Source organism: Micromys minutus, assembly GCF_963924665.1.
Source record: "Micromys minutus genome assembly, contig: SUPER_22_unloc_1, whole genome shotgun sequence".
NCBI lineage: Eukaryota > Metazoa > Chordata > Mammalia > Rodentia > Muridae > Micromys > Micromys minutus.
In genome coordinates this window covers 1,987,024-2,013,415 of record NW_027667990.1, presented here as the reverse complement: position 1 = coordinate 2,013,415, position 26,392 = coordinate 1,987,024, and the positions used below count along the sequence as shown (strand labels likewise).

At 41.8% G+C, this 26,392-nt stretch overlaps 1 protein-coding gene across 1 annotated transcript in view; it reads right to left on the bottom strand.

Annotated features, from left to right (window-relative positions):
* Nucleotides 1-26,392, bottom strand: part of LOC308435385 (putative sperm motility kinase W) — a gene marked incomplete at both ends in the record, with an annotated part of 106,586 nt that overhangs the window by 62,678 nt on the left and 17,516 nt on the right. The window contains 2 exons of the mRNA XM_080942640.1: nt 10,329-10,462; nt 11,296-11,483. Of these exons, the coding sequence (XP_080798766.1) occupies nt 10,329-10,462; nt 11,296-11,483 (322 nt within the window). The remainder of the gene's footprint in view (nt 1-10,328; nt 10,463-11,295; nt 11,484-26,392) is intronic.

The following is a 26,392-nucleotide window of genomic DNA, read 5'->3' as shown; positions in this document are numbered from 1 at the left end:
GCTGATGCCCCTGCCTCCAGTTTTCAGGCTGGCAAACTCTCCAGTTTCTGCTGTCTGCATTGAATAGAGACCTCCCAAGCCTCCAGGCTGCATCATGACCCACCCACTTCTTCAGTTTGCTCTACACCACACTGCAATCCCTCCTATCCTATCATCCCTGTTAGGCCCCAGGTACTCTGGAGCTTCAATTGAAGCCACTAGAGATGATCCCTTAAGTCATGAATAAATAACCAGGACGCTTCATCAGTGTTAGGCTCTGTTTCTAGTTTGGCCAGGAATACAAACCCTTAGAGGTTTCTTCCTTCACCACTGGATAGCTGGAAGTAGAAGGCAACACAATAGATCTGAGCCCCAGAGCCAAGGCAACAATAGGTCCCAAGGGTCCTGCATGAAGCAGGTGCTGTGATCCAGTGCAGAGCACCAGCACCTGCTGTGGTCTCAGCTTCCCAGAGGAAGCACTTCCCTGGATAGGTCTGGATGTTGAATTAAACAACTTAGAAGTCAAAGCTTTGAAAGCCTCGACACTCCGGAGCTCTGCAGGGACAAGGAACAGCCTGGGAACAGGCCCACAGAGCACCAGCATCCGACAACCATGCAGCATCAACATTCTGCTAATAAAAGAGAGGGAGCTTATGAAGAATTGGCACCTTGGGAGTACTCACCAACTGATCAGATTCATGGTGATTGCTGCGTATGGACAGAAAACCCACCTAGTTGTCTTTGCTGTTGCTTACTGACCATGCCATCTCTGGTGTCCTGAATGAACCTCAGACTGGCTCCACCAATTACAGGATCTGCTGAAGCTCTGCAGCCTCAGAGCACTGTTGCTGCTCTGCCCAATGAGAGAGCGTCTCCTCTGGACAACCTGGTTCCTTAAGCCTGGACAAAAAGGGCCCACACCTAGGCCGGCTCCTCCAGCCCCTCCTTCCTCAATGGGTAGGCTTTCCATTTCTAGCCTGGGAAAGTTGCTATAACAAGCATGCTCTGCTCTTGCTGGCCTCAAGTTGCCAAAAGGGTGATCTTTTTCCATCCCAGGATGTGTGAGATGTACCTCTGGGTGTGTCAATAATCCAGTTCAGTATCCTAGAAAGCCAGCTTAGAGAAAGTCACCTGACTTCCCTGGTCCTTAGTAGGAGCTTCTGAGAAACCAGTGAGCCTGCTGTCAGCAAATGTCACAGGACTACAAGCACAAGAAGAAACAAGGAGCTAAGCTCTTACCCTGGCATGGGGATGGTGCAGGACTTCATTACATTCAAGTACACATACAAAAGATAATATCAGCCTGCTGCAAGCTGAGAGGGGTTGTAGTAAGACCACAAAAGGGATGCCACAACTATGCCAGGACTCTCTACAGAGGAGATTTTTGAGATGTAAATTAAGACAGCAAGGTTAAAGGACAACCAGATTAAAGAACAAGGCAATGGAGAAGCTTAACCAGCACAGACAGGGAGGACACTTGGCAGGTCCCTGTCTCTTGTTAGTTTCTATGCCTTAGGCCATAGAATTCTCAGAAGTTCAAGGCAGATCTCCCTCAAAGCTCCTCTTTCTTCTAGTGTTGTTTGTTTGTTTTTTAAGAGAGAGGGTTTCTATATGTAGATCTGCCTGGCCTAAATTATTTATGTAGACCAGACTGTAGTAAATTTCATAAGGATCCAATTGCTTGTGTCTGTTTAGTGCTGATGTAAAAGGCATGTGCCACCATATCCACAACTAATTTCATTATCTAGACCTATAAATATAGTTATTTAAAACACTACTGGTATTCAAAATAAATAAAAAAATGTTTGGGATAAAAGGAAGCAGAATTCTTGCCAGTACACGTAATTCTAAATAAACTTATATTAACTTTTTCTTAGATACTCTCTGTATTTACTTCTGATATGTTATCTCCAATTGCCCAGCCTGTTCCTCTTCCCCCCTAGCTGTCTTCACAAAGGTGCACTAGCTACTAATCATCCTCTCCACGCAGTGCCTTGGCTTTCTTCTACATTTGGAAAATGTGCTCTTCATGGACCAATGGCCTCCTCTCACATTGATGCCTGATACTGATATTTTCCACTAAATATGCAACTGGAGCTGTGGGCCTTCTCAATGCATGGTCAGTGTTTAGTGCTCTAGTTCATGGGAGCTGTGAAGAATTTGGTTGGCACATGGGGTGAATCCCCAAGTGAGGCAGCCCCTGAAAAATCATTTTTTTGTCGTCCATTTGATCCTCTACCTCCTTCTGTGAGTGTTTTGTTCTCCCTTCTATGAAGGAATGAAGTTTCCACATTTTGGCCTTTCTTCTTTTTGAGCTTCATAAGGTCTGTGAATAGTTTCTTGGGTACTCAGAGCTTTCTGGGTCTAGTATTCAATTATCAGTGACTGCATGTCATGTGTGTTCTTTTGTGACTGTGTTACCTCACTCAAATAATATTCTCTAGTTCCATTAATTTGCCAAAAAATTTTGTGAGGGAATACCAAGTGTCCTAGAAGCATCCAAAGAAATGCTCAACATCCTTAGACATCAGGGAGATGCAAATCAAAACAACCCTGAGATTATCCCTCACACCTGTCAGAATGGCTAGCATCAAAAACTCAGATGGCTGGTGGCAGAGGATGGCAACAATGTGGAGGATGAGGAAGAAGAATGAAGATGGGAAAGCCACTCTGGAAATTAGTTTGGTGGTTCCTCAGAAAATTGGACATATTTCTATTTGAGTACCGAGTTATGACACTCTTTGGAACATACCTAAAAATAGCTCTGATATTTAAAAAGGACACCTGCACCACCATGTTTATTGCAGTTATACTTATAAAAGCCTGAGGCTGGAAAGAACTCAGATGTCCTTCAACAGAGGAATGGATACAGAAATTGTGGTACCTTTACACAATGGATTACTACTCAGCTATTAAGGCAATGACTTTATGAACCTTACATTTCTAAGGAACGAAGGAGTGGGACAGAGCTTTAGATGATAAGCCAAGAAAATTACTGCCCAAGTATTCATGTTTAATTGCACGATAAATAAGAAAAGGAAGAGGTTAGATGCAGGAGATTTGGTGGTTTTCACTGAAACATCAGTGTATGGTGGTCAGTGTTCAGTATATATCATCAAGGAGTTGGTATTTATGATATTCTTTTGCAATGCACTGAGCTCAGTGCCACCTAGCATTTTAATCTTCATCTACCATATCTGCATAATGAAAGGGTCTGCAAGAGTCGTCACCCCAAGAAGAAGCAATCCCTTTTCTCCTCCTGTTCTCATCTGACAGGGTGTTTAAATGTGGAGAAAATGTGGTAGACTTCATAAATCACTGGCTTTGGTCCTGTAAGTTGTACAAGATCTTGTGAGGTGAAAGATGCCAATGTTTTGATTCTGTACCTTTGATGGCAGCCAAGTTAGGACCAGCTAAAAGATAGCTTTCTTGAAATATCAATTATTTTTACTTACACATATATTTAAAAAGAGATTTTTCTTTTAGTTATGTGTGTGTAGGCTTATGAACTTGAGTTCCTGCAAAGACCAGAGGAATGGAGTTCCCTAAATCTTGGGTTACAAGCTGTTGTGAGGCCGCACACTTGGGTGTTGGAACTGAGCTCAGGCCTCTGCAAGAGCAGGACACACTCTTAACCACTGGACCATATCTCCAGTCCCTGTACCTTAGCATCTTCATGGTAAAATATCAATGAGTAAAGTCTTGGCAGTTCCCCAGGTCAGAACTCTCCATAGTATTCCCATCTACCATTTACATCTAGTCCTCAGGACAAAATGCTAGCAAAAGTAACACAAGAAAGATAATGAGACCAGGAGGTTGCTCTGTGTGACAGTGACAGCTGTTGCATTATAGAGACTGGACTGTGTAGTTCTGACTCATGGTGGTCAGACCCATGGCTCCCATGGTTTTTGCCAATATGTCAAGGCGACCCCTGTACCTCACCCTACCATTTTCTGTTGTGAATCCCCATCTCTGCTGCATCCACTGTCTTGTATTAGTCACCCAACCATTTCTGTTTCTTTGTACCAAGACCTTGATGGATTCAGGAGGAAAGATTGCCTCATACAACAGCAAGTGAACAGTGCAGAACACGGATCTTTTAAGCATGGTACATTCCTTCATCACTCCAAAAATATCACACCCAAAGATGGTGGTAGTATTAGCATTTAAAAATTGTATTTATATTGAGAAGAGCCCAGATATACTGTTCTTAGCAGGAGTAAAAAAAGTGAGCTATCTCTTTGTATAACAAATTATTCTAGAAAAAAGCTTTTTTACTGTAAGTTTTAGAGCTTACAAGTATTTCACATTTAATATGTATAGCTTGCAACTTACCAAGCTGTGGATGGAGCCAGGTTTCTTTCTCCCAACAGCTCAGAATTTTCTTGGCTTTGCTCGTCACCAAGGGTAGAACTGTTCTGTTTTCTATATATAGCAAGATTTTTAGATGATTGGAAGATTTTATTTTTCGATATTTCTTTAAAAGAACTAAATGATTAAAGATGAATTATAATATAGGGAGATAGATTAATGGTACCAGGGTGAGATCTTAGATCTGCATTCTCAGAATTAATGTAAAAAATCAAGTTTGGCATCACACTAGTAATTCTCGTTCTGGAAAGGCAGGATGAGCGGTAGAGACAGGAAAAGATAAAGAAACTAGCCTTTGCACACCAGAAGAAAACAAAGAGACCTGGGTCAAACAAAGTAGAAGGAGAAGATGAACCAGCATCTGAGTTATCCTGTGAACTCCATGTGTCGTCGATAACATGCACATAGTAATGTGTGCTCACACAGTCACACATAATTAAAAAGAGTAAAATTGCTAAGCGTGGAAAACAATGTCATTGAGAACACACATAGTCTGGATTCTGAGGAATTTGTGCTTCTTTAGCAGTTGTAGAGATAAAGAAACACGGAGCTTTGAAGACTATTAAATATGGACAGTGAGGAAATACTTTTCAATTCCATCTACCCCCATGCCTGTTTCACTTGGACAGGTGGTTACAATCTGTTTTCCCTCTGAGCCCTCTGAGCCCTCGTAAGATGAATGATAGCAAAGAATCTCGGAGTGTATGTTTCATTTGTTAAGTAACAGAGTCAAGGCACTACAATACCTTGCTTCAGTCTAGGGTTTGAGGGAGATTCTTGGGGGACCTTTTTGCTAGCCTATGTGTTTTGTGGAGCATTTCTGCTGACCCTGCAAAAAAAATTTCCATGTCAACCAGGAAAATAAGTTTCTTAGTTCTTGCAGTCTCCCTCAGAGGAGGTAGATGACAGTGGTTCATGCTCTGTCACTATGGAGTATGGAAGCTTCAGAAGATCATGTCACACTCAAGGTCTAATAAATTTTCCTCCAGGTCTCAGCCAGAAGCAGCTCCAGCAAGGCAAATGGGGGAGGACCCCAGCCTGTGGGGCAGAAGATGAAAACACTTTAACAGGGACACCATCCTACTGTTGGCTGAACATTCTAATCAGGATTCATGGATTCCTCAATTTCTTCCATCCAATTAAATAAACTGATAGGTGTGAGGCCGGGATATCAGCAGGTAGATATTGCATCTTAGTCAGTTTTCTGATGCTGTGGAGACATAACAACTAAGGAAACATATGGAAGGAGAGTTATTGGTGATAGAGTGCCAGAGGATTAGAGTCCATGGCCCTCATGGTGGGGAGCATGGAAACAGGAAATCAGGCAGAGATGGTGCTGGAGCAGTAGCTGAGGGGTTAAATCTTATTCACTATTTGGAGGCAGCCAGAGGTAACTAGGAATGGCATGTTCTTTCAGAATCAAAAAAGAACATGTCCAGGTGTAATCCTGCCTCAATCTAGGCCACACTTCCTAATTTTTCCCATATAGTCCCACTGATAGGTAATTGAGAATTCAAACATGTGACGTTACAGAAGCCAGTTTCATTCCATCTTCCACAACCAGAATTATGGAAACAATGTTGATAATCCCTGATCAGGGGGGTTTAGATTCATAGCATGCAGACTCCCTTGCAGTCTTGGCCTAAAACTCATCACTTCTCTATGCTTTGCAAATTTACCTACAAAATAATGTCATCATGGTGAGTAATTACCTACAAAATAATGTCATCATGGCACAACCCAGAATCACCAGAAAAGAGCAGCATATTAATAAGGGACTGACTACATTGGTTTTGCCTGTAAGACAGACTCATGGGAATTGTTTTAATTAAATCAATTGTGTAGGAAGATTCATCCCACTGAGGGCCAATTATTCTCTACACTCAGGGTAATGAACTATGTAAGTGGAGAAGTTGAACTGAGCACAAACAATCACAGAAGCCACTGAGCCTACACACATTCATTTATCTGTTCATGGTTGTGGATGAGGCCTCACCAAATGTGTCAATGCCTTGCTACTGAGACTTTGCCACAATGATAGACTTCAAGCTAGAATTGTTAGTTGAAACAAACCCCTCATCTCTTATGTGACTATTCTCCAGGTATCTTAGCACAGCAACAAAGAAGGCACTAGGACAGACATCCAATTCACTGTTCTCTTAAAAATGAAGTTTTGGGCAGATCCAGGTTCTTTGTATTAGGTGTGCTTTAATTAGAATTAATCTGGAGTTTGATCCCTAGATGTACTTTTTTGTGTTGAAACTATTCAAATTTTTCCTTTACACTTTTTAAATTCCCTGATTCTTTGGCAGAGGGACCCAACAAACAGGCTATTTTGCCCATATGTCTTTGCCTTCCACCCTAAAACACACATATACTTGAGTCTGTGTAGGATGCTCTCCATAGGGTTATCTATTATTTCAACCTAGCTCAGTTGCCAGAGGAACATCTGTCATGAGTGAAAATGGGCATTTCCTCCTCATCTGCAGAGAGAACCAGAGGTGCAATGTCAATGCAGCACTGGAACCATCACTTCCTCATGGCATCTCTGTTCTGCTATTTGACATTTAGGCACCTTGAGCATCTTAGGCACACCATGGACCCCAATAAAATCAAGAAGGGACCTTGTGTTTCCCTGATGATCAAGTTTCCCTAGCAGCATCTCACACTAGGAACACAGAATCATTGTTCAAATCACATGGAAAATTTCTACACACCAGGCACATGTTAACCATCTCTATAGACATGTGACCTTCACATTTTCTCAGCTGCCCTGAGTGGTGCTTATTCCCCTGCCTCAGATTGTAGAACAAGACGCCTGAAGACACTTACACATTGTATAAGGTGACACAACTTGTGAGTAAATGACCAGACCCATCAGCACATTATCTACACCCCTAAGTATCATGCCCTCTGTCAGTTATGCTCTGGATCAACCCCTGTAATATGTAGTCCCTTCCTGTCCAATATCTGAGAGAACTCCGAATTTGGGAAGCCCCTCACTCAAGTACCGAGAGAACTCAAACCCAAGTAAACACAGAGAGCCAGTCTTCCTGCAATCAGGCAAGAGGTGTATTTAGGAAATCAGAGATCTGAGGATGACTCCTATCTCACACAGGAGATAGAGAAGTCAATCCCAAATTAAATTAGGGGGCAATATTTATAGGTAAATTACATAGGATTACATAGTTAGATAACAACAAGCACATAGCAATTTCATTGTTTTATTCAAATTGGCATTCTATGTCTGCTTTTGGATATGATTCAACTCTAGACCACCCTGTTTTCAGGCACACTTACCTTCTTACTAGTTTTTCTCCAGACTACAAAGCCAGACTTTTCAACACGAGATGTTTAGTGGTATCTGTCATCTGGCCCCTTCTTGAAACATCTTATGTTACTCTTAGGCTCCTCTAAGGGTAGGGTCAGTGGGGCTTAGCTTAAAATTTAAACTCTTTTATTCCCCACTTCTTCTAGTGGCTGGTTCTAATCTTAGAACTTGGTACCCTGCTCCTAGGCTCCCTCGAGATCCTTCAATGCACCATATTTCAATCGAAGTATTCAGACCTGTACCTCACCAATGCTTTTTCTGACAAAGGCTACTAACTTATTTATGATGCAGGGTCCAAATGTCAAGAGTAGCAATAGAAAAATTATAGGCCCTGGTAGCATAGAAATCAAAGTGGTGAGCCAAGATATGTGAGAGAACCAGCTTTCAACCCACCCTTGGTTAGCTTCCCCAACTCTCTTCCTGGTACCCAGTCTCTCACGCAGCTTAGACATGGAGTCCTTGATGACACCAGAGTGATCAAAATAAAAACAACACTCTTCTCTTAGAACAGCACACAACCCTCCCTCTTTAAGACATACATATTTCAGTCCCCTGTGATTTTGTAAGATTACTTCAGATAAAGAAGTGACTCTTCTTGCTTGTTAAAAGATTGCTCTAAGCCTGCTAAGTCCTTAGTCATTGCATTTCTCAAGTCTGAAAAGTAGCGCTGAGAGGTGACCATTGCTGCAGTGCCTGTCCCAATTCATGCCAGCCTGACACGCAGCAGTACTGCTCAAGTCAGAGTAACTGGATCTCTTTTAACTGGCGTCGGTCTAAGGTCTTCTGCATTGGTTACATCCCCCTCTGGGTGATAATAAACTGGGGGTACCAGTTGAAAGCAAAAATCTTGGGTGGGGTCAAATACTGAGGTGGAGACACAAGTAGTTAGTACAGTACTACAGGCCCAGTGAGCATCAGTTTGAGGGGCCAGATAAGTGCTGACATATGAATTGACAATCAATGTGGAGCTACAAAGGAAGTATAGGTGCTAGGAATGTTCCCTATACATAGGCCAGCCCCAGATAGCTCTGTGAGTTTTAACTTGTGGCTTGATCCCAATGAACAAAACTGGTGTGACTCTTTATAGGTGACAGTTCTATTGGATGCTATCCTTTCATAATAGGGGGGCCTGGACCCCAGACAGATCAACATGATTTAGTAATATTGGGGTTTGTCTGATTCAACACCTGAAAAGCTCCCTGTACAAGATTGAGATGTCTCTGTTGGTTGTCTCTGGTTGAAGTACTATGGTGGCAGTCTTGACACTCAGGGCCGTTATAGTGGTGCACTTGGATTTCTAGATGGGACTTGAGGCTGGGGTGGTGCTGGGATAGGTTTAGGGTTTGTTTCTGGTAAAATTTTATTGGGCCCCACCTAGAAACTGCCAGTGTTCTCTATTTTGAGTTTCAACTTCAGGATTAGGCCTGGGTCTGTTCCTGACACATAAACTATAAGTCCCTAACTCAACCCCTTAACCTTATTTCTGGCCTGTTTGTGCTTTTCAGTAAAGGTAATGTTTAAAGGATTGCAAAAGGGGGTTTTGCTGCAGGGACCACTTCTAACCTTCTATACTCTAGAATTTAGGGAGGCAAAGGTAGGTCTATCAGTATGGTTTTTTTTTTCACTATGATGAGATCCCAGGAGGAGGTGGGACACCATGAGCTTCTCTTGTAGTTTCACATCCCCATGATTTACAAAAATAGAATTTTGGCCCTCCACACTTAACTTCTTCAGGGCATGTCCTACCATCTCTCGGGCATACATATATGTCTGCTGACCTGATTGCACAACAGGTGAGGGGCTTAGCACACCCTAGGGCCCCCCCCAATTTTTCCAATTACCGGTACATTTTTTGCACTATATTCAGGAATGTCCCAAGTATCTAACCCTGCCACCAGGTGGTATACATCTGGGGTGAGGTAAGGCCACCAAGTCCAAGGTTGGGCCATTTTTTCTTACCACAGGATATCTCCAGTTTATAATATCACCTGCCACGTCAGCTCCTTGTGTGCATGGGGATTAAGAGTAATTGCAACAAAGGTGAAGTTTACGAGGATTAGCAGTCTTTTCCAGCTTCCATTCATTTTTAATAATGTCTGCAGCTTTCTTTATATGGTAGGCATGGGCCCAAGCAGCAATCCTGTCTACCTTGACAGGGGTAGGGGTGGTCAACAGTACCAGATAGGCCCATTCCAGCAAGGTTCTAAATTCCCAGTCCGGTGCCAATGAATCAGGACTACATCTCCCACCTGGGACTGGTGAGGTATTTTTGAGCTTCCCGTTTAATAGGCACCCTTCAATCGGAACCAGACCTCACATTGGGCTGTTTCTAGTGCCATTAAAAGAGCAAATAGGGTTTTAAAAAGAACCACAAAATTGGGGGCCCCTCATAATTTGAGGAGGGGCGAGAAATCCCATACACAATCGCATAAGCTGTTAAGCCAAATGTGCCAGGGGTTTTCCATACATGGAACAGGGCAGAGAGAAGGAGGATAGTCCAGTCTCTCCCACGGGTCTCTGAGCCCAATTTTCACAAGGTCTCTTTTAGAGTTCTATTCATCCTCTCTACCTGTCCTGAACACTGGGGTCTATATGCACAATGTAATTTCCAATCAATCTCCAGCAGTGTGGCCAGTCCCTGACATACCTGGGAAATAAATGAGGGTCCAATGTCAGACCCAATTACCTTGGGTTTCCCAAATCTTGGAAAAGTTTCTTTGAGAATCTTCTTAGCTACCAGAGTGGCAGTCTCTGCTTTGCTGGGATAGGCTTCTACTAATCCTGAAAAGGTTTGTACAAAAACTAAGAGATATTTGTAACCTTATCTTGCAGGCTTGACTTCAGTGAAATCTCCTTCCCAATGGTCACCTGGCCGGCACCCTTTGAGCCTTTTTGCAGAGGGGAATTTTGAATGTCCAGTATTAATCATAGCACAGGGCACACAGGCTTTTACAACCCTATCAACAGTCTCTGAAATTTTGGGGACATAATAATTTGAGGCTTTGATTAGACTCCCAAGATGCTTAGTTCCTAAAAGAGTCAGACAGTGTAGGTGGTCCTCACGGTCACCCCTGTTTTCCTGGGGAAGGGCCAGTTTGCCTTCTGGCTTGTATCTCCTCTTGTCCTTTGACGGGGGAAGGGAGGGATTTCTAGTATGTCCATGTGTTGATGATCTTCTTCCATATATTCAGTGTCTCCTTTCAGGGCTGCCAAGTGGTCCAGGGAGATTCCTGCCATAATCATAGCCCCTTGGGCTGCCTCCTTGGCTACAGAATCTGCCATCCTATTGCCTTTTCCAATTCTGTCTTGTCTCTTTGGTGACCTGGGCAGTGGACAATAGCCATGTTCTTCGGCAGGTAGACAGCTTCTAGCAAACTGAGTATCTCCTCTTCATTTTTAATGTCCTTTCCAGGCCTGTATATAACCCCATGAAATGTGCTGTGGCAAATGTATACCTGCTGTCCACATAGATGTTTACAGCTTTGCCCTTGGCCATCTGTAGTGCTTGAATGAGAGCTATCAGTTCAGCTTTTTGTGCTGAAGTCCTTCCGGCAGATGACTGGCCCATATGATGTTAGTTCTCTCCACTACCACTGCCCCTGCCACCCCCTTACCTTCAACCACGAAGCTGCTGGAATCTGTGTACCAATTTGGACCTTCTGGCCATGGCTGGTCTTTCAGGTCCCTTCTTTTACCCATTTCTTCTGATAGGATCTCTTCACATCGATGTGTCTGGTCTGAATCTTCAGTCTCCAGTAGCAGAGTGGCAAGGTTTAGGATGGCTGGAGGGGCAAAAGCTTTCCTGTCAATTCATACCAGGTTCTGGTAAAGAGTCATGTGGGTGTTTGTCATCCATCAATCAAGGGGCTGCCACACAATACTCTCAAGGGAGTGCAGAACCACTATAGTCACATGTGAGACTATATTATTATTATAGGCATGTGAGACAGCATAGACAGAGGCATGGCCGTCTGGGAGAGCCCAGAGTGGACATAACCAAACTGAGCTGTGTCCTGTGAGGAGAGAGAAGAGTGGAGGGGACAGCAGGAAAGCCATTGGCAGCAGTCAGGAGCCCAAAGAAACAAAGAGGAGTACCAAAATGGTTGCATTATATAAGGAATAGTATCACAGTCAATGGGGGCTGAGAGTTCAGAATTGGGAGTGAAAGAACAGGAACAGGGCGGAGTGTAAGGAGAACCTGGTGACTAGTGTTTGCTTTGACATGTTAAATAGGCACTGGGGCTAAGAAATAATTGGCTGGAGTTTGTCCTGTGAGCAGTGGGTCCAGGTCAGTTCCCTGAAGCTTACCAGATTTTACTTTTTTAAGCTTTAAGGGAGAGATAAAAGTTTTAGATATTTTAGTATTACCACCATTTGTAATCTGTACTGAAATCTATATTGTAGATGAGGTGTTATGACTTAAAGTCACAGAAAAGAGCTTGGGAAACCAAAACTGATTTAGAGTTAAAAGCATTAACTCTCTTTACAGGGGAGTGAATGTTCAATTAAATGAATGTTTCTCAGCACAGGGAGAAAAAATGTTTAAGTTTGTACTTAGAAGACAACCTTAGGAAATTTAAAATCTTGAGCTTGTTACTATGACAATACTACTCAGTCCTGTCAAATGAATGAATAAAAGAAAAAAGAAGAAATAAAACATGACTTTTGTTAAAGCTACAGTCAGTCTATTGTCAGAGATCTGAGAAAGATAAATTATAGCTAGAAGTATTATTTAAATGGTTTATGTACCAATTAAAATGACAGGGATATTCCTGTTACCTGAAATAGGTTATTTAAGCTCCAGTAATCTTCCTTGGTTCACTGGGGACAGTGTTTAGTCAGAGCAAGAAGACTGAGGGAGATCAAGGGGGTACAAATTGGGAAGTAAAAAGTCAAAGTATCATTATTTGTGAATGATAAGGTAGTATATATTAGTGAACCCAAATGATTCACCAGGTTGCTACTACAACTGATAAACACTTTCAGCAAAGTAGTTTGATAGAGGATTAACAAAAAAAAATTAGACAGAGATTGGAGTGTAAGGACCCATGTTTAACTTAGCTGACTATCAACATAATCAACCCTAGTTTGCTAACTGTGGCCAATGAATCTACTGCTTACTGTGCATTTGTTGAAAGTTAATAAATTATAATATTGAGAGATGAACATGTCTATTTATATCTGGCATTGTATAATCACAATAGTGCCCTTCATTACTAGGGTGCATTTTAGAAGAGGCTCTGCACCCATGAGCTCAGCACAGCATCTCCTGCTTAACTCATCTACTAGACTAGACCTTTGTGTCTTTCATGACAAGTGCTCTGGACCATTTCACAGTTCAGATGTTCTTGGATTTTAGTATATTTATGTGTATTGCATATTTACAGATCTCAGAAATGGGACTCAAATTTAAACACAAAATCCATTTGCATTCTATATACTCATGATATAGACTTGGGTTACTGTACTATATTTTTCATAATTTTGTACATTAAACACATATTCACCGTGTGGAATTTTTCAACTGTAGCATCATCAAAGTACTCTAAAAGTTTTGAACTTTAGGGTTAGGGCTTTCAGATTGGGAAGCTATAGCTGGAATGGTACTTCCCTACTTTGTCCCTTCAGTCCGACACATTCCTCTGCAAACGAAGCTTTTATTACAGCCCTTTTATTTTAAATAAGCCAAGAAGGGGTGAATTCTGTCCCTTGCCTCATACAATTCCTGATGTAATGTCTAGTTTCAGAAACAGTGCCCAGGGCATAGTGAGTCCTTCACAAATATTGGTGGAATAAAGAAGCTTTGCTCATATCCTATTTCATGTGGCACTTACAGAAGCCACACAAGCTGCATTAGTACCTTGTGAGGGAAGAAGCAGAGGCTCAGAGGTAGATGGTTAGCTCTGACTTCTGGGTGACAACAGCTCTCTACTCACATGAGCTCTGTCCTTGTTCAGCCTCTGCAGAAAAGATGCATGAGTTTGGCTCTGAGTTGACCCTAAAGGTCACATACACTGGTAGCTTGCTCAGGGTGCTTCATGCTATTGGAAGCTGATGGAATCATAAAAGTTGTGACCTAGTGGAAAGAGTTTAGGGCACTGGGGCATGCCATAAAAGGGCATTAAGGTTTTGGTTCCTTCTCATCTCTTGCTCTCTTTGGTTTCTCAAGAACCCTGAGGTGACAGTATCTTCTGTGTCACCCGTCCACAAAGATATGCTTAATACCACCATGCCCAACACTTCTGGGTCAAACAATCACAGACTGAAACATCTGGAACCTCCAGCCAAAAATGAGTCTTGCCTCCTTTTAAATGCACTAAACGCAGTCATCTTGTCACAGTGACAGAAACAACTAACCCAGATCTTGGATTCCTAGTTCCTTCAGTAAGGAGTTAAAGATTCCCAGGGCTTCATCTGGCATTGCTTCAGAACCCAGGGCCAGATTCAAGCACTGCCAGACTCTAGAAATCCGATGTTGAGGCAGGCAATCCCATGCCACCAAGTGAGTCTGTGTTTCCACAACTTAGTTTCTCCCTCTGTAAAATGGGTTATGACAATAATCACCAGCATTTAATTTAAAGATTACTTTGGTCTAGACATGGCTGAGGCATTAGCACATGCCATCTCATGTGTTTCTCATTGGACTCTGTGATAATTTGTTAGAATAGAGTGTTCCAGAGAATGTGCTGCCCATGGTCACACTTGCCTTTGTTTTGGCTGAAGAGGGAGATCTATCTACCCAGGCAGGCGGTTTTAGAGTCTGGGTTCTAACTGCAAACCTCCACTGCCCCCTTGATTTCTTTGGACCATCTTATGGGGTTGTAGGAATAGATAAGATCACATTTTATAGAAAGAGCTTGGCCAAGGTATCCAGCAGTCAGTGGCAATGACCTTTTCCCTGTACCCTGTCAGATTCTTGGATTCTTCCTATGTTTTGTTTCAAATTGTTGTTGAACTATCTTCTTACATTCCACTTAAACTGGGGAACTTAACACCTCTTTAATAATGGAGCACTCTCTTTTTTGTTAAAGGGGGGCAATAAGGGCAGAGATGCTCCACACAGTCTCTGGAGTCAGACTGGCCAAGCTTCATCTCTAGCTGATGGACACCTTGATTCCATTACACAACTCAATGGTTTTTTTCAACCTTCTAATCTATAAAACTGGGATTAAATAGCACACACCTTCTGTGGTTGTTGAAGGGAAAAAATGTGGTAATATATGTTAAATGCTTGGAACCTCACCTAGCCCATAGGAAATGCTCTCAAAGTGTTTTTTAAATAAATAAAAATTCATGAATTTTCTATGTGCCTTTCAAGCTGGCTTAAAGTATAAGGGATTTTCTTGGCCCAAGTCTGGGGAAAAGTGTGGACCCAGTATTGAGTAACATCGCCAGGTCATTCACTATTGGCTGTTATTTTCTGTGCTTTGGCTCCATTTTTGACAGGTCATTCATTCAGGGAGACAGAGAGCCATCGGCATTGACCCTACCAGCTCAGCAGCTCTGGACATTTCTGCAGTTCAGTGAGTCCTGCAGAAATCATGTTACTGTGTCTGTTATCCAAAATCTCTGGAGAAAGTCCTGTTGTCTGACCTTTAATCTCAAGCTTATAGTCCAATAGACTAAGGTTGGTCATGTATTGTCAACTGCACACACTGCTTAGACAGTGAGGTTGAGAGGGGGTCACTGTGGTGGGAAATCATTTAGGTACTGTTCCTCAGAACAGATGAATGATGATGACCATCAGTGGCTTACTCGCTACCATCCTGCACTTTTGGAATATGAGATCTCCATGGAAACAGAAGCAACAGAAATGTCTTTCAAAGACTAATGCATATGACCACAGAGCACTCCCACAATATGCCAAGTTTGAGCTGGAGAACCAGTATTGGGATTCAGTGTGAGTGTAGAGTCCTGAGAAACAGGTGAGCCTATGGTGTTCTTAATGTCAGTCTAAGAATTGAGAAACCATTGGTATAAATCCTAGAATGTGAAACCTTGACAACGAGAGGCTTTAATGAAAGAATACAGGAGAACATGGATGCCTCCGGTCCAGAAGACACCCTTACCTATGCCTCATGTGCTCTTAGATTGAACTCTGTGATGATAGAGTGCCTGCCCATATTTGTGAGATCCCATCTTCTATACTCTGTCTACCGGCAAGATCCCTGCTGACACACCCAGAGATGATGCTTAACCCATCTGGCTATAGGTTCTGCTCACATGTGCAATGAACTATAGCCCCAGTGCAAAATGCCTGTTGGCATTTTCCATTATGACACCTAAGTATGAGATACCACAGGTCAAGAGAACAGCTCAACCTTCCAATTTGGGAGAGCACAGTGAGGGCTTGCCATGGTCTCACATGGATAAAGATACCAGTGCCTTCTACCTGCAGGTCACTTTGTAAATCAAGCTGTGGCTTCCTGGTGACTGCATACTTTCTAGACAGTCTGAATATGAAGACTTTATCAAGCTTACTAGAGTATGCTGCCTCCAGGAGACTCTGAGACCTTTCTTGTTGCACAGGTTTGTGTGTTTGAATGCTCTATTCCCAGATAATAATGCTCTTTTGGAAGGTTGTGAAAACTTTAAGTCTTACAATCCTGTCCAACTGGTGGGCCTTATGTCGCTATGGATAACTATAGTTGTGGTCCAATATAAAATTATAAACCTACTTATAGCACCGGCCTGGCTGGGTGTTATTGTTGGGTTTTTTTATTTTGTGAACTTGATATAAGCTAGAGAGCTATCTGCAAATTTGAAACTATTAGGTTTCAAACTGGAACAAAAGTCTGATGTACCTACCTATCATATCAAACCTGTCTGCCAGGTTTCCCAAAATTCCTTAGTCCCGACCTCTTCCAGGGCCCTCCTGTCTGGTATACTTGTCCCTTACCCTAAACTACAGCCTAGATTTTTGCTATATAATCTAACCATTGTGGTCAGCCATTCTTTTTGTACCTTTTGGCCTTCTTGCTCATGCACCCTGTTCTCTTCTCTCTTCTCTATCTCCTCCCACCCCCTCATATGTCTCAGTGTCATGGCCACTCTGGACTCTCCCAGATGTCCCTGTATCTGACTGTGCCCTCCCACATATTTATAATAAATCTTCCCCAACATACATAGGAGCAAAAATGTCCTTTCTTTTCTTATTCTCTATTTTCATTTAGGAACAATTACTGAGGAGATGCCCACATAAGATTGCCCCATATCAAGCCTTATAGGCATTTTTCTAATAGCTAATTGATGTGGGAGGACCCATATCACTGTGGGTTGTGCCATATGTTATCAACTTCTCTAGGCTCTGCCCACAGTTACTTAGAAGCAGCTTGCATCTCCCACAACCCTTACCACGTATGAGCCAGGAGCCAGATGTATACGGAGGACACTGGAACCTCTCCTTACCTCTACACACATAACACAGCATCTACTCTCTCCCCACATCCTCTCTTCCCATGTGTCCTCAGCCAGCCTTGTCCCCTCTTTCTCTCCTCCATTCCCCTCTCTCATTTTGTCCTTCTCTGCCTCTCTACCTCAATCTTCATGTCCCCTTCCCTTCCTGCCAATAAATCTTCTTTATATTAGGTCTGTCATATGGCTTGTTTGTTCAGGAGAACATGTCTTGGCATGGGCCCACTCAGATGTTCCCACGCGCCCTAGTGTACTATTGTATTTCATAAAACACACAGCCATTCATAAACACGGACACCTAATTAGTATAACGAAACAGAGGAAGGCATAAGGAGCAAGCCAGTAAGCATCATTGTTGCATGGCTGCTGCTAAGATTCTACTTCTAGATTACTGCCTTGAGTTCCCTGGATAAGAGACTGACTACAAGCTATAAGGTGAAAAAAATCCTTTCATCCCAAGGTTGCTTCTGTTCATGGTATTTTATTCTATCATTAGAAACCCCAAATAAAACAAACATTATGAAATATTTGTATGCGTGGTTTGTTTACTCATTGTTTATAGCTCAGTGATATGGCTCTTTCCTGTGAATTTTGTAAATGGCAAAGTTGTATCCTGATATCAAAAGGTTTGCCATGCCTACTAGGAGGTGGGACCTCAATGAAGAAAGTGGGTCACTAGGTATCAGCCTTGAGATTTTTTAGCTTTACTTCCTACCTTTTCTATTTACAAATGTGGACATGATGCCACTAACCTCCTACACACTTGCTCCTGTACCTGTTAAACCTTGAAATAAAACAAATCTGTCCTTTCACAAGCTACTTTTATCAGGTATTTTGTCATAGCAACAAGAAAATCAAGTAATAGAAACAAAGTGAGAGCCTTTTGGGTTCCCTGGACCCAGGTCTTTGGTTTTATTGACAATGTCTTCAAAGCTTTGGTTCTTCAAGTTATGGTTAGTCTTCCTCATCCCCCTTCTCTTTCTGCTCAGTCTCCTCTCCCATCCTCCCATTCTTCTTCTTTTTATTTCACCATCACCATCCTCATCATCTCCGAGATTACCCAAATCATTGTTGTCCGGTTTTAGTTTATAGAACCAGCAACACATAGGGGATTAGATAACTTGGCCCTTCCCCAAGACCTAGTTGTTGGGAATTTGTGTTAACAAGATGGTAGGATGATTGGTACATGGACTACAATTTGAGAGGCTCTATGGTTGATAAATCTATAGGAAAGTTAACATAATGTGGTAGCTTTACAAGACAGAAATCTATCCTGTCATGGTTGTAAGGGCCAAATGCACAAAATAAAAATGTCAGCATCTCTGGTTCATTCTGGGGAAGAATATCTATCTCTTAGCTCCCCATCATTTCAGGAGTATCTTGGCATTTTTTGACTTGTTGATGTATCACTCCAGCTTTGGCCTTTATAATTATACATTTTCCTTGTATCTCTATGTCCCCACTTTGGATACAGAGTCTAATGTAATTAAGGTTGACCTAGAAATTGCTATGCACCCCAGGGGCATATTGAACACTGGATCCCCCTGCTTCAGCCTCTAGTTACTGGGATTATAGGCTAGGCATAGCATGTTTTCCCAAAACTTCTTTTATTATTTTTAAAAAGTACCAGTAATATTGGATTGTGAATCCACACATTTAAAGTATAACCCAGTATAAGTAATCATGTCTGGAAGTATTTTGCTTCCAAATAAATACATATTTTCTGGTATGAGTGGTGAGGACTTTAATACAGTGTTTTTGAGGAAACCCAATTCAGTAAAAATGCATTAAAAGCCTGCCATTCATAAACGCCAAGAGACAAGAGAATTAATAAACACCTAGGACATTTCCACACATTCTCTGTTTTAAACAATTTTGTAAATTCTGAAGGAAGACTGCAGACCTAGATGGAGACTTGATGATGTTTATTTTCACAAATTGTTTTCTGCCTTCACGTAGCCCACTTGGTAGACTCCTCCACTTTTCAAATCACTCAGTACAACAGGAAAAAAAAGTGCTTCTGGCTGCTTGTTGTGGTTTTAGGTTTGTCACCTTGACACACCCTAACATTCCCTAGAAAGAGAGTTTCAAGAATGGATTAGGTAGAGTTGGTTAGTCTGCAGTTATCCTTATAATGGACTGTCTTAATTAAGTTAATTCATGTGGGAAAACATAGATCTCATGAGTAGCATCATTTTTGGTAGGGGATCCTTAAATAACTATATGAGTTGGCAAATCTAGCTGAGTGCAAACAAGCAATCAAGCAAGCAAGCAAGAGAGCAACATTTATCCACATACACCTCCTTTTTACTTTACACTCCTCCATGCAGCTTTGCTTTTTCTGGGATTATTATTTTTATCCTGAATATCCGAGACTTTCCCTTAGCAAGGATCTTCTCAGTGTTCTTATTTATCCATCATTCATGTAAGTTATTTCCCCAGACACAGAAGAATTGGGAACTAAGTTCTTCACTTCTCTCAATGTGTACTCACCATGGTTCTATGAAAGCCATTATTGAAATTACCTTTGTAACTGGCTATTCTCCATATTTTCTTTCTCTTTCCATAGTTACATGGTCACCTCTGGGTGTAGAATTATTTTTTTCTAATCTTGTTTAAACCATATTGAGCTTCTGGTTGATATACTGTGCTGGAGGAATCATTCTTTGAACACCTGCCTGTGGGTCATTCTTTTATTCTTCCAGCTTTCTTCAGAACCTGTGATTAAGTGAACACGCTAGTGCGTCCTGATACATACCCACTCCTAATGCATTTCGAACACTATCCATCCTCTCTGCCTCCTTCAAGACAATTTGTTTAATTTCCTGAGTGCTTTTCCAACTGTGTCTAATATACTGTTAAAAACAACACATTCGATCACTGGCCTATTATAGTTTTCCATTTCTAGAAGTTCTAATTTTTAACATTGTTCATTTAAATATTTATTGTATGTTTTGGTCATATTTTTCCTTCTCCAACACCTTCCATCGAGGGGATTTTCTGATGCTTCGTCTGGTGTGTCACTAGGAAGGGATCTGGTCTTTCTGCTCTACTTTACTCTATGGTTAGGCTACTCTCACATGCATGAGTTTATGGAAACTTTGGCAGGCCCTGGCTGCAGTGTTGCTACATCTACCTTGCCTCTAAAAGACAGAGAGCAAAAGGAACCAAATATAGACAGAATAGGGTCACAGCTCCATAATGAGAACCCACGACTTTCCTCTCAAGCCTTATTTCTGGACATCACAGTTGCTTCCTGTGTACTCATGTCATTAATTATTTCTATTACAGGAGCACCTAGGGCTCTGTGGAAATCATTTGGCACAGCGATACACACATGCCCCCTGAAAGTGTCCACAGGCACCAAGCTGGCTGATGTGTAGGTATCTCTTTGAGGCTTCTCACATACAATTTTAAGATGGCTTTTGTAACTTATGTCTTCTTACCTCACAGTTTTGGTGCCATTCTACACAACCTGCATGTCCACCATGTAGCCTCCAGTAACATAAGCAGTCAGGTTCAGCTCAGAGAACTCAGCCTGGAGAAGAAAGCAAAACCAAACAGAAGGTATCAGACATCAGCAGTGTAGTACATTTGTGTTTACTGTATGCTTCTGTATTATCCAGTGCATAATCAGTCCTCATATCAAACTTAGAAATGGAATATTTATCTCTGTTTTCAAAATGAAGCTGAGGTACAGAGAGGTGGGTGACATTCTCAGAATCATACGATGAGCACATTTTATTGAAACCTATGAGTCTCATGTGGGTGATACATAATTAGACAGTGGAGAGATAGGCAGTAAATACGCTAGGAAAATAAGCTAGGAAAATAAAAGAGGAGGGAAGAACAGGGATTTGAGGAGGAATCAAGATGGAGATAAAGAAGAATAATCTAGATTCAGAAGGTCTTAATTGGCAATAAGTAGTTATAAATATTATTTAATCATTTTATAGGCCTTTTAATCTTATATAGAAGGGCAGTTTGTATCTTGTCCACTGGATGTAAGCTTATTGTGTAGAGGGTTTGTGGATTGAGAGTTTAATATATAAACCTGCTTGACAAGCTACCAGGCTTTGCAGTCATGTCTGTGCTGGGTGGTGGAGGAATGAAACACACAGGGCTGGTTTGATCCACCTGGGACAGAAGCAACAGGGTGGGTGGAGTGAACTCTCTGGAAAGGGAACTGCCTGAAGGGGGTGGCTTGTGGACTAAGTGGGAGAGTCTGCTCTCTCCGATCCACCCTAGACTGGTGTTTGCAGAGTAAGAACTCGGGGGACCAATAAAAGGTTAAGCCATTCTTTTAATATTTACTTCATGTCTCTGATTCAAGTACACAGTGTCATGATCATAGCTCTCCTAGAAGATTATAATTGTTAACAGGCTAATTTTCCTAGAGCTGTCAGCCTTGCGCTGTGCAGATCATCAGCCTCATGCATCTCTTTATATAGCATTGGTAAGAGTCACCAAGTTATCTCCTAATAATGCTTTCTTATTAATGGATCCTTCCTCTCCCCACACATATAGCTAGACTGAAGCAGCACTCTGGGCACAGTTGATTAGCAGGCATCTGCTGCCAGGTGCTGAAATGATAGACATGCTGCTTGTTTGTAGAGTTGTACCCTTATGTTCTCTGGTTTGTTTCTTGGTATAGGGTTGTATATAATGAATGTAGTCTTATTTAGTGTTAATACTGGGATCCATGACTTGTGCATGCTAAGCAAGCACTGTAACACTGAGATTCACCCCCAGCCTGTAGCTGGTTTATATCTTTAATGCACAAGTCTGGATTCTACTTTGATAATATTTATTGGTAGATGAATTAGGAAAGAATGGAAAACCAGAATAAAGAGGAGAAAGAAGAAGAGAAGAAGGAGAGAATGAGATAGAGATGGAGAGCACTCTTGATGTCGTTGGACTTAGGTGTGCACATTGGTGTTTTATAACTGGCTTAAGGCACTAGTGACACTGTATCATTTTCCATCAGAGATTGAGATAGCATGTATCTCTGGTCACACTGCATGCCTCTTCAAGATAGACATGTTCTTACAACTACTTACATCAAATCCCTAGGGTGCTGTAATCAGGATGCACTTATGGGCGGCATCAAGAGCAGTAGCTTAATTTATAGTTCTGGCCTGAAAGTAGAAAATCAAAGTGATGGGAGGGTTGGATTCTTTTGAATACTAGAAAGGGTTGAGCCTACTCTAGACCCCTTTCTTGGCTTGAAGAGTACCATTTTTCTGCTTGACTCTCTTCTCATCTTCTCAATGTTTGTCCTATATCCAAAGCTCTTTTTTGTATGAGGAGATCAAACATATAGCTACATTCTCACTCTGATTGCTTTGTTTCTGTTTGATGACCTCCTTGAAGGTTCCCTCTCTAAGTAAGATTATATTCTGATGTACTGTGGTTGGATTTCAAATCGACTTTTTAAAAGTGTATCTGTGTTAGTCTATTCTTTAAGAATGTCATATATTGGCTCTCTTCTCTTTCCTGTTCCAGAGGTAACCGCATCTTCTTGTGCAGTGCCAGCTTTGTCCCTTAGACAAGATGGTGAATTTTGTTGTGAATGGATTTGGCCGTATTGGGCACCTGGTTACCAGTATTGCCTTCTGCTCAGGATCTGGCAAAGTGGAGATTGTTGCCACCAAAAACTGTATTATTGACCTCATCTACATGATCTACACGTTCGAGTATAACTATACCATGGCAAATTCAATGGCACAGTCAAGGCTGAGAATGGGAAGCTTGTCATCAATGGGAAGCCCTTCACCATCTTCCAGGAGCTACATCCTGCTACATCAAATTGGGTGATGCTGATGCTGAGTATGTTGTGGAGTATACTGGCGTCTTCACCAACATAGGGTCGGGCCAAAAGGTTCATCATCTCTGACACTTCAGCCAATGTCCTCTTGTTTGTGATGGGTGTGAACTATGAGAAATATGACAGCTCCATCAAGATATTCAGCTCAGCAATGCATCTTGTACCACCATCTGCTTAGTCCCTACAGGCTAAGATCATTCATAACCATTTTGGCATCGTGGAAGTGTTCATGACAACAGTTTATGATATAACTGCCACACAGAAAACTGTAGATGGCCCCTCTGGAAAGCTGTGGTTTGATGGCCATGGGGCAGCCCACACCATCATGCCTCTGCACTCACTGGGACTGCCAAATCTGTGGGCAAGGTCATTTCAGAGCTGAATGGAGAGCTCACTGTCATGGCCTTCCGTGTTCCTGCCCTAAGGTATCTGTTGCTGCCTGGAGAAGCCTGCCAAGAATGATGACATCAAGAAGATGTTGAAGCAGGCAACTGAGGGTCCACTAAAGTGCATCCTGAGCTACACTGAAGACCAGGCTGTTTCCTGTGACTTCAACAGCAAATCCCACTCTTCTACCTTTGATGCTGGAGTTGGCATTGCTCTCAATGACTTCTTTGTGAAGATCATTTCCTGATATGACTACAGCAATAGGGTTGTGGACCTCATGGCCTACATGGCCTCTAAAGAGTAATAAATTCTGTACCACCCTTCCCCCAGCAAGGACACTGAGAGCAAGAGAGAGGCCCTCAGTTCCTGAGAAGTCCTATTCTGACTGGTCTCAATACTGAGCATCTCCCTCACAACTTCTATCCCAGACCTTCATAATAATAGGACGGGCCTAGAGAACCCTCCCTACTCTCTTGAATAACATCAATAATGTTCTGCTGTACCCCCCCACACACAAAAAAATGTCATACATGGAGGTGAATAGATGCCCATTTCAGTCGAGTTACAATCACCTGCAACTACAGCTCCAGGGCAATCTGTGTCATAGGTTACTCAAATGCTAATAATTAAAAATGAGAAAATAAAATTTAAAATAGAAAGCCACACGTACACAACGTGTTTTGATCATATTGACCTCCTTTAACTTCTATTAGACCCTCAATACACATCACATGCCCCATTCAACCTCATATCCTCTTCATTATAAAAACCACTTATAAACCATTGTGTCTAATTAGAGCTCTCCATACACACATGGATATAGGGGCAGTCACTGGAGCATGGACAACCAACCATGGGCCACACTCCCTTAGCAATCATCAAGTGCCAACAGTTCTCTTCCAGGTGTGGTCCTTATGGTTCCCTTCCCCCACCCATTATGTAATGGTATTGTCTTGATGTTGTGTATGTCTCGGCAGGCAGTCACAGCTCGTGTGTGTTCACATCCAGAAATATCTGCATAGCAGAACTAGTCTTAAAATCTTTACACCCACACTTCCATGATGCTCACCTTAGGGAACTGTAATATAAATGTCCAATTTGGAACCGGAAACTCAACAGTCACTTATTCTCTGGAATTTGTCTGTGAGTCTTTGTGTTAACCTATGTACTCTGTAATACGGATCATGTCTACTGAGGAGTGAAAGCTGCACTAACCTATAGATACAAGGCTAAGTATTTAGAAGGCAGTTTGATGTAATTTGCATTGACCTGAAGAACAGAAGTAAGGTTTCCTTTAGGGTATATGAGCTTCCCAGCCATGGGTTCTTGGCAAAATTTCCATAGCAGGTATAAGTTCCTTTCTCTGTAGTGGCCTTAAATACAAACAGAAGGTTACCCACATAGCTTTCATGCCATCAATGAGCGTATCTTACTAGGCTAGTTATTAAATCTCATGGAGTTCACAGCTAGGTAGGGCTTTTGATGACATTTCTCTTTCCTTCAACAGCCTGTATAGTACTTCGGGCATGGTGCAAGCGATTCAGTAGGGAGGAAGATTCTAGGTTACTATCAGCTTGATTTCTCCTGTTCTGTGATTAAAGCATATAGTCTTTCCAGCAATGAGTTCTTACCACCAAGTTCCTGTGGGTGACCAAGAGTAATGGTACCTGAATTGTCTGTTTTGTTTATGGGGATCTACTTGATACCCCTGATAAACAGAAGGTATCCTCACTTGAAATTATTCTCTTTGTCAATAGATAGATTCTGCTCCATTTACTTTAAATTGAATCATTAAGTGCCTTATTCACAGGTACATTCAAAAGATTTTATTTGGATAAAGTAAATCAACATAAATGTTCACATATAGTAAGTGATCAATATGTGCAAGGTTTTGGTATAAGTATTTCATATGCATAAATAAACTTGTCCAGGTAAGGAAGAGAAAGAGACACACACACACACACACACAAGCACACACACACACACACACACACACAGAGAGAGAGAGAGAGAGAGAGAGAGAGAGAGAGAGAGAGAGAGAGAGAGAGAGAAAGAGAGGTTAAACCTATGCAGGCTGATACACAGGTAGCAAAGCTCAGGATTAAACCCTCGAAAGTGTGCTCTAAGGGACTATGCATCTGACCATTTACACTCTACTGCTTCTTCTGAGGCTGTGTGAGGCCACATTAATGCTTGAATATTGTGGGAACTGAAGTGCTTTTCATGAGATTGAGGCTCACCGGCTCAATAATTAAACAGTTGTTTCCCAGTTGTTAGCAATGTTTGGGGAGGCTTAGGAGGTGTGGCCTTGCTAACCATAGTCTGTCAACACATGTGGTCTTTGTGAGTTCAAGGCCTCACATGATCTCCAGTTTTCTCTAATTCGTGCTTTCAATGGAACATTGAGCTTTTAGCTTCTTTCTCTGACCATCAGGCCTGCCTAATGCCAAGTCTCCCTTGCATGGACTTCTTGCATAACAGATTTTTATTCCTCTGTAATGATGAGTCAGAATGAACTGTTTCTTCTATGAGCCACTTTTGGTTGTGGTGTTTTTGCACAGCAGCATAAAAGTTATCAATATTGGGTCCTAAAAATATTTAAAAGAGAACAAGTTTTTAGTGAAGGAAAATATCATTTTGTAAAGATCTAAATGTATCACCCTAGAGCAATTTATCAGGAACTGTGACAAAGGGACCGACCCTCTCTCCAGATGGTAATAAGGGAAAGCAAGAACACTTACACCTCTTTTTTAAATTAATAACCTCATTATGTTGAGACAAGTTCAAAAGAAAAAGTTGTTGCTAATGAGGTCACACTGGTAAATTGTGGTAAAAATATAGTTATTATGACTGATGTCTTCCAAATTCAGCTCCATATTGGTCAGAATACTTAACTGACAACATCACAAAGAATTTTAAAAAGCTAGTGCATGTGTAGTGGAGAAAGACGATCAAAGGAAGTTGCAAAATAACAGAGCTGGTCACTAGATATGTAAAGGAAAGTTATAAAGTGAAAGAGGTTCAGACCCCAAGGTTTTCTTGCTGCTTAAAGAAAAAAAGAAATTTCTGGATAGAAGACATAA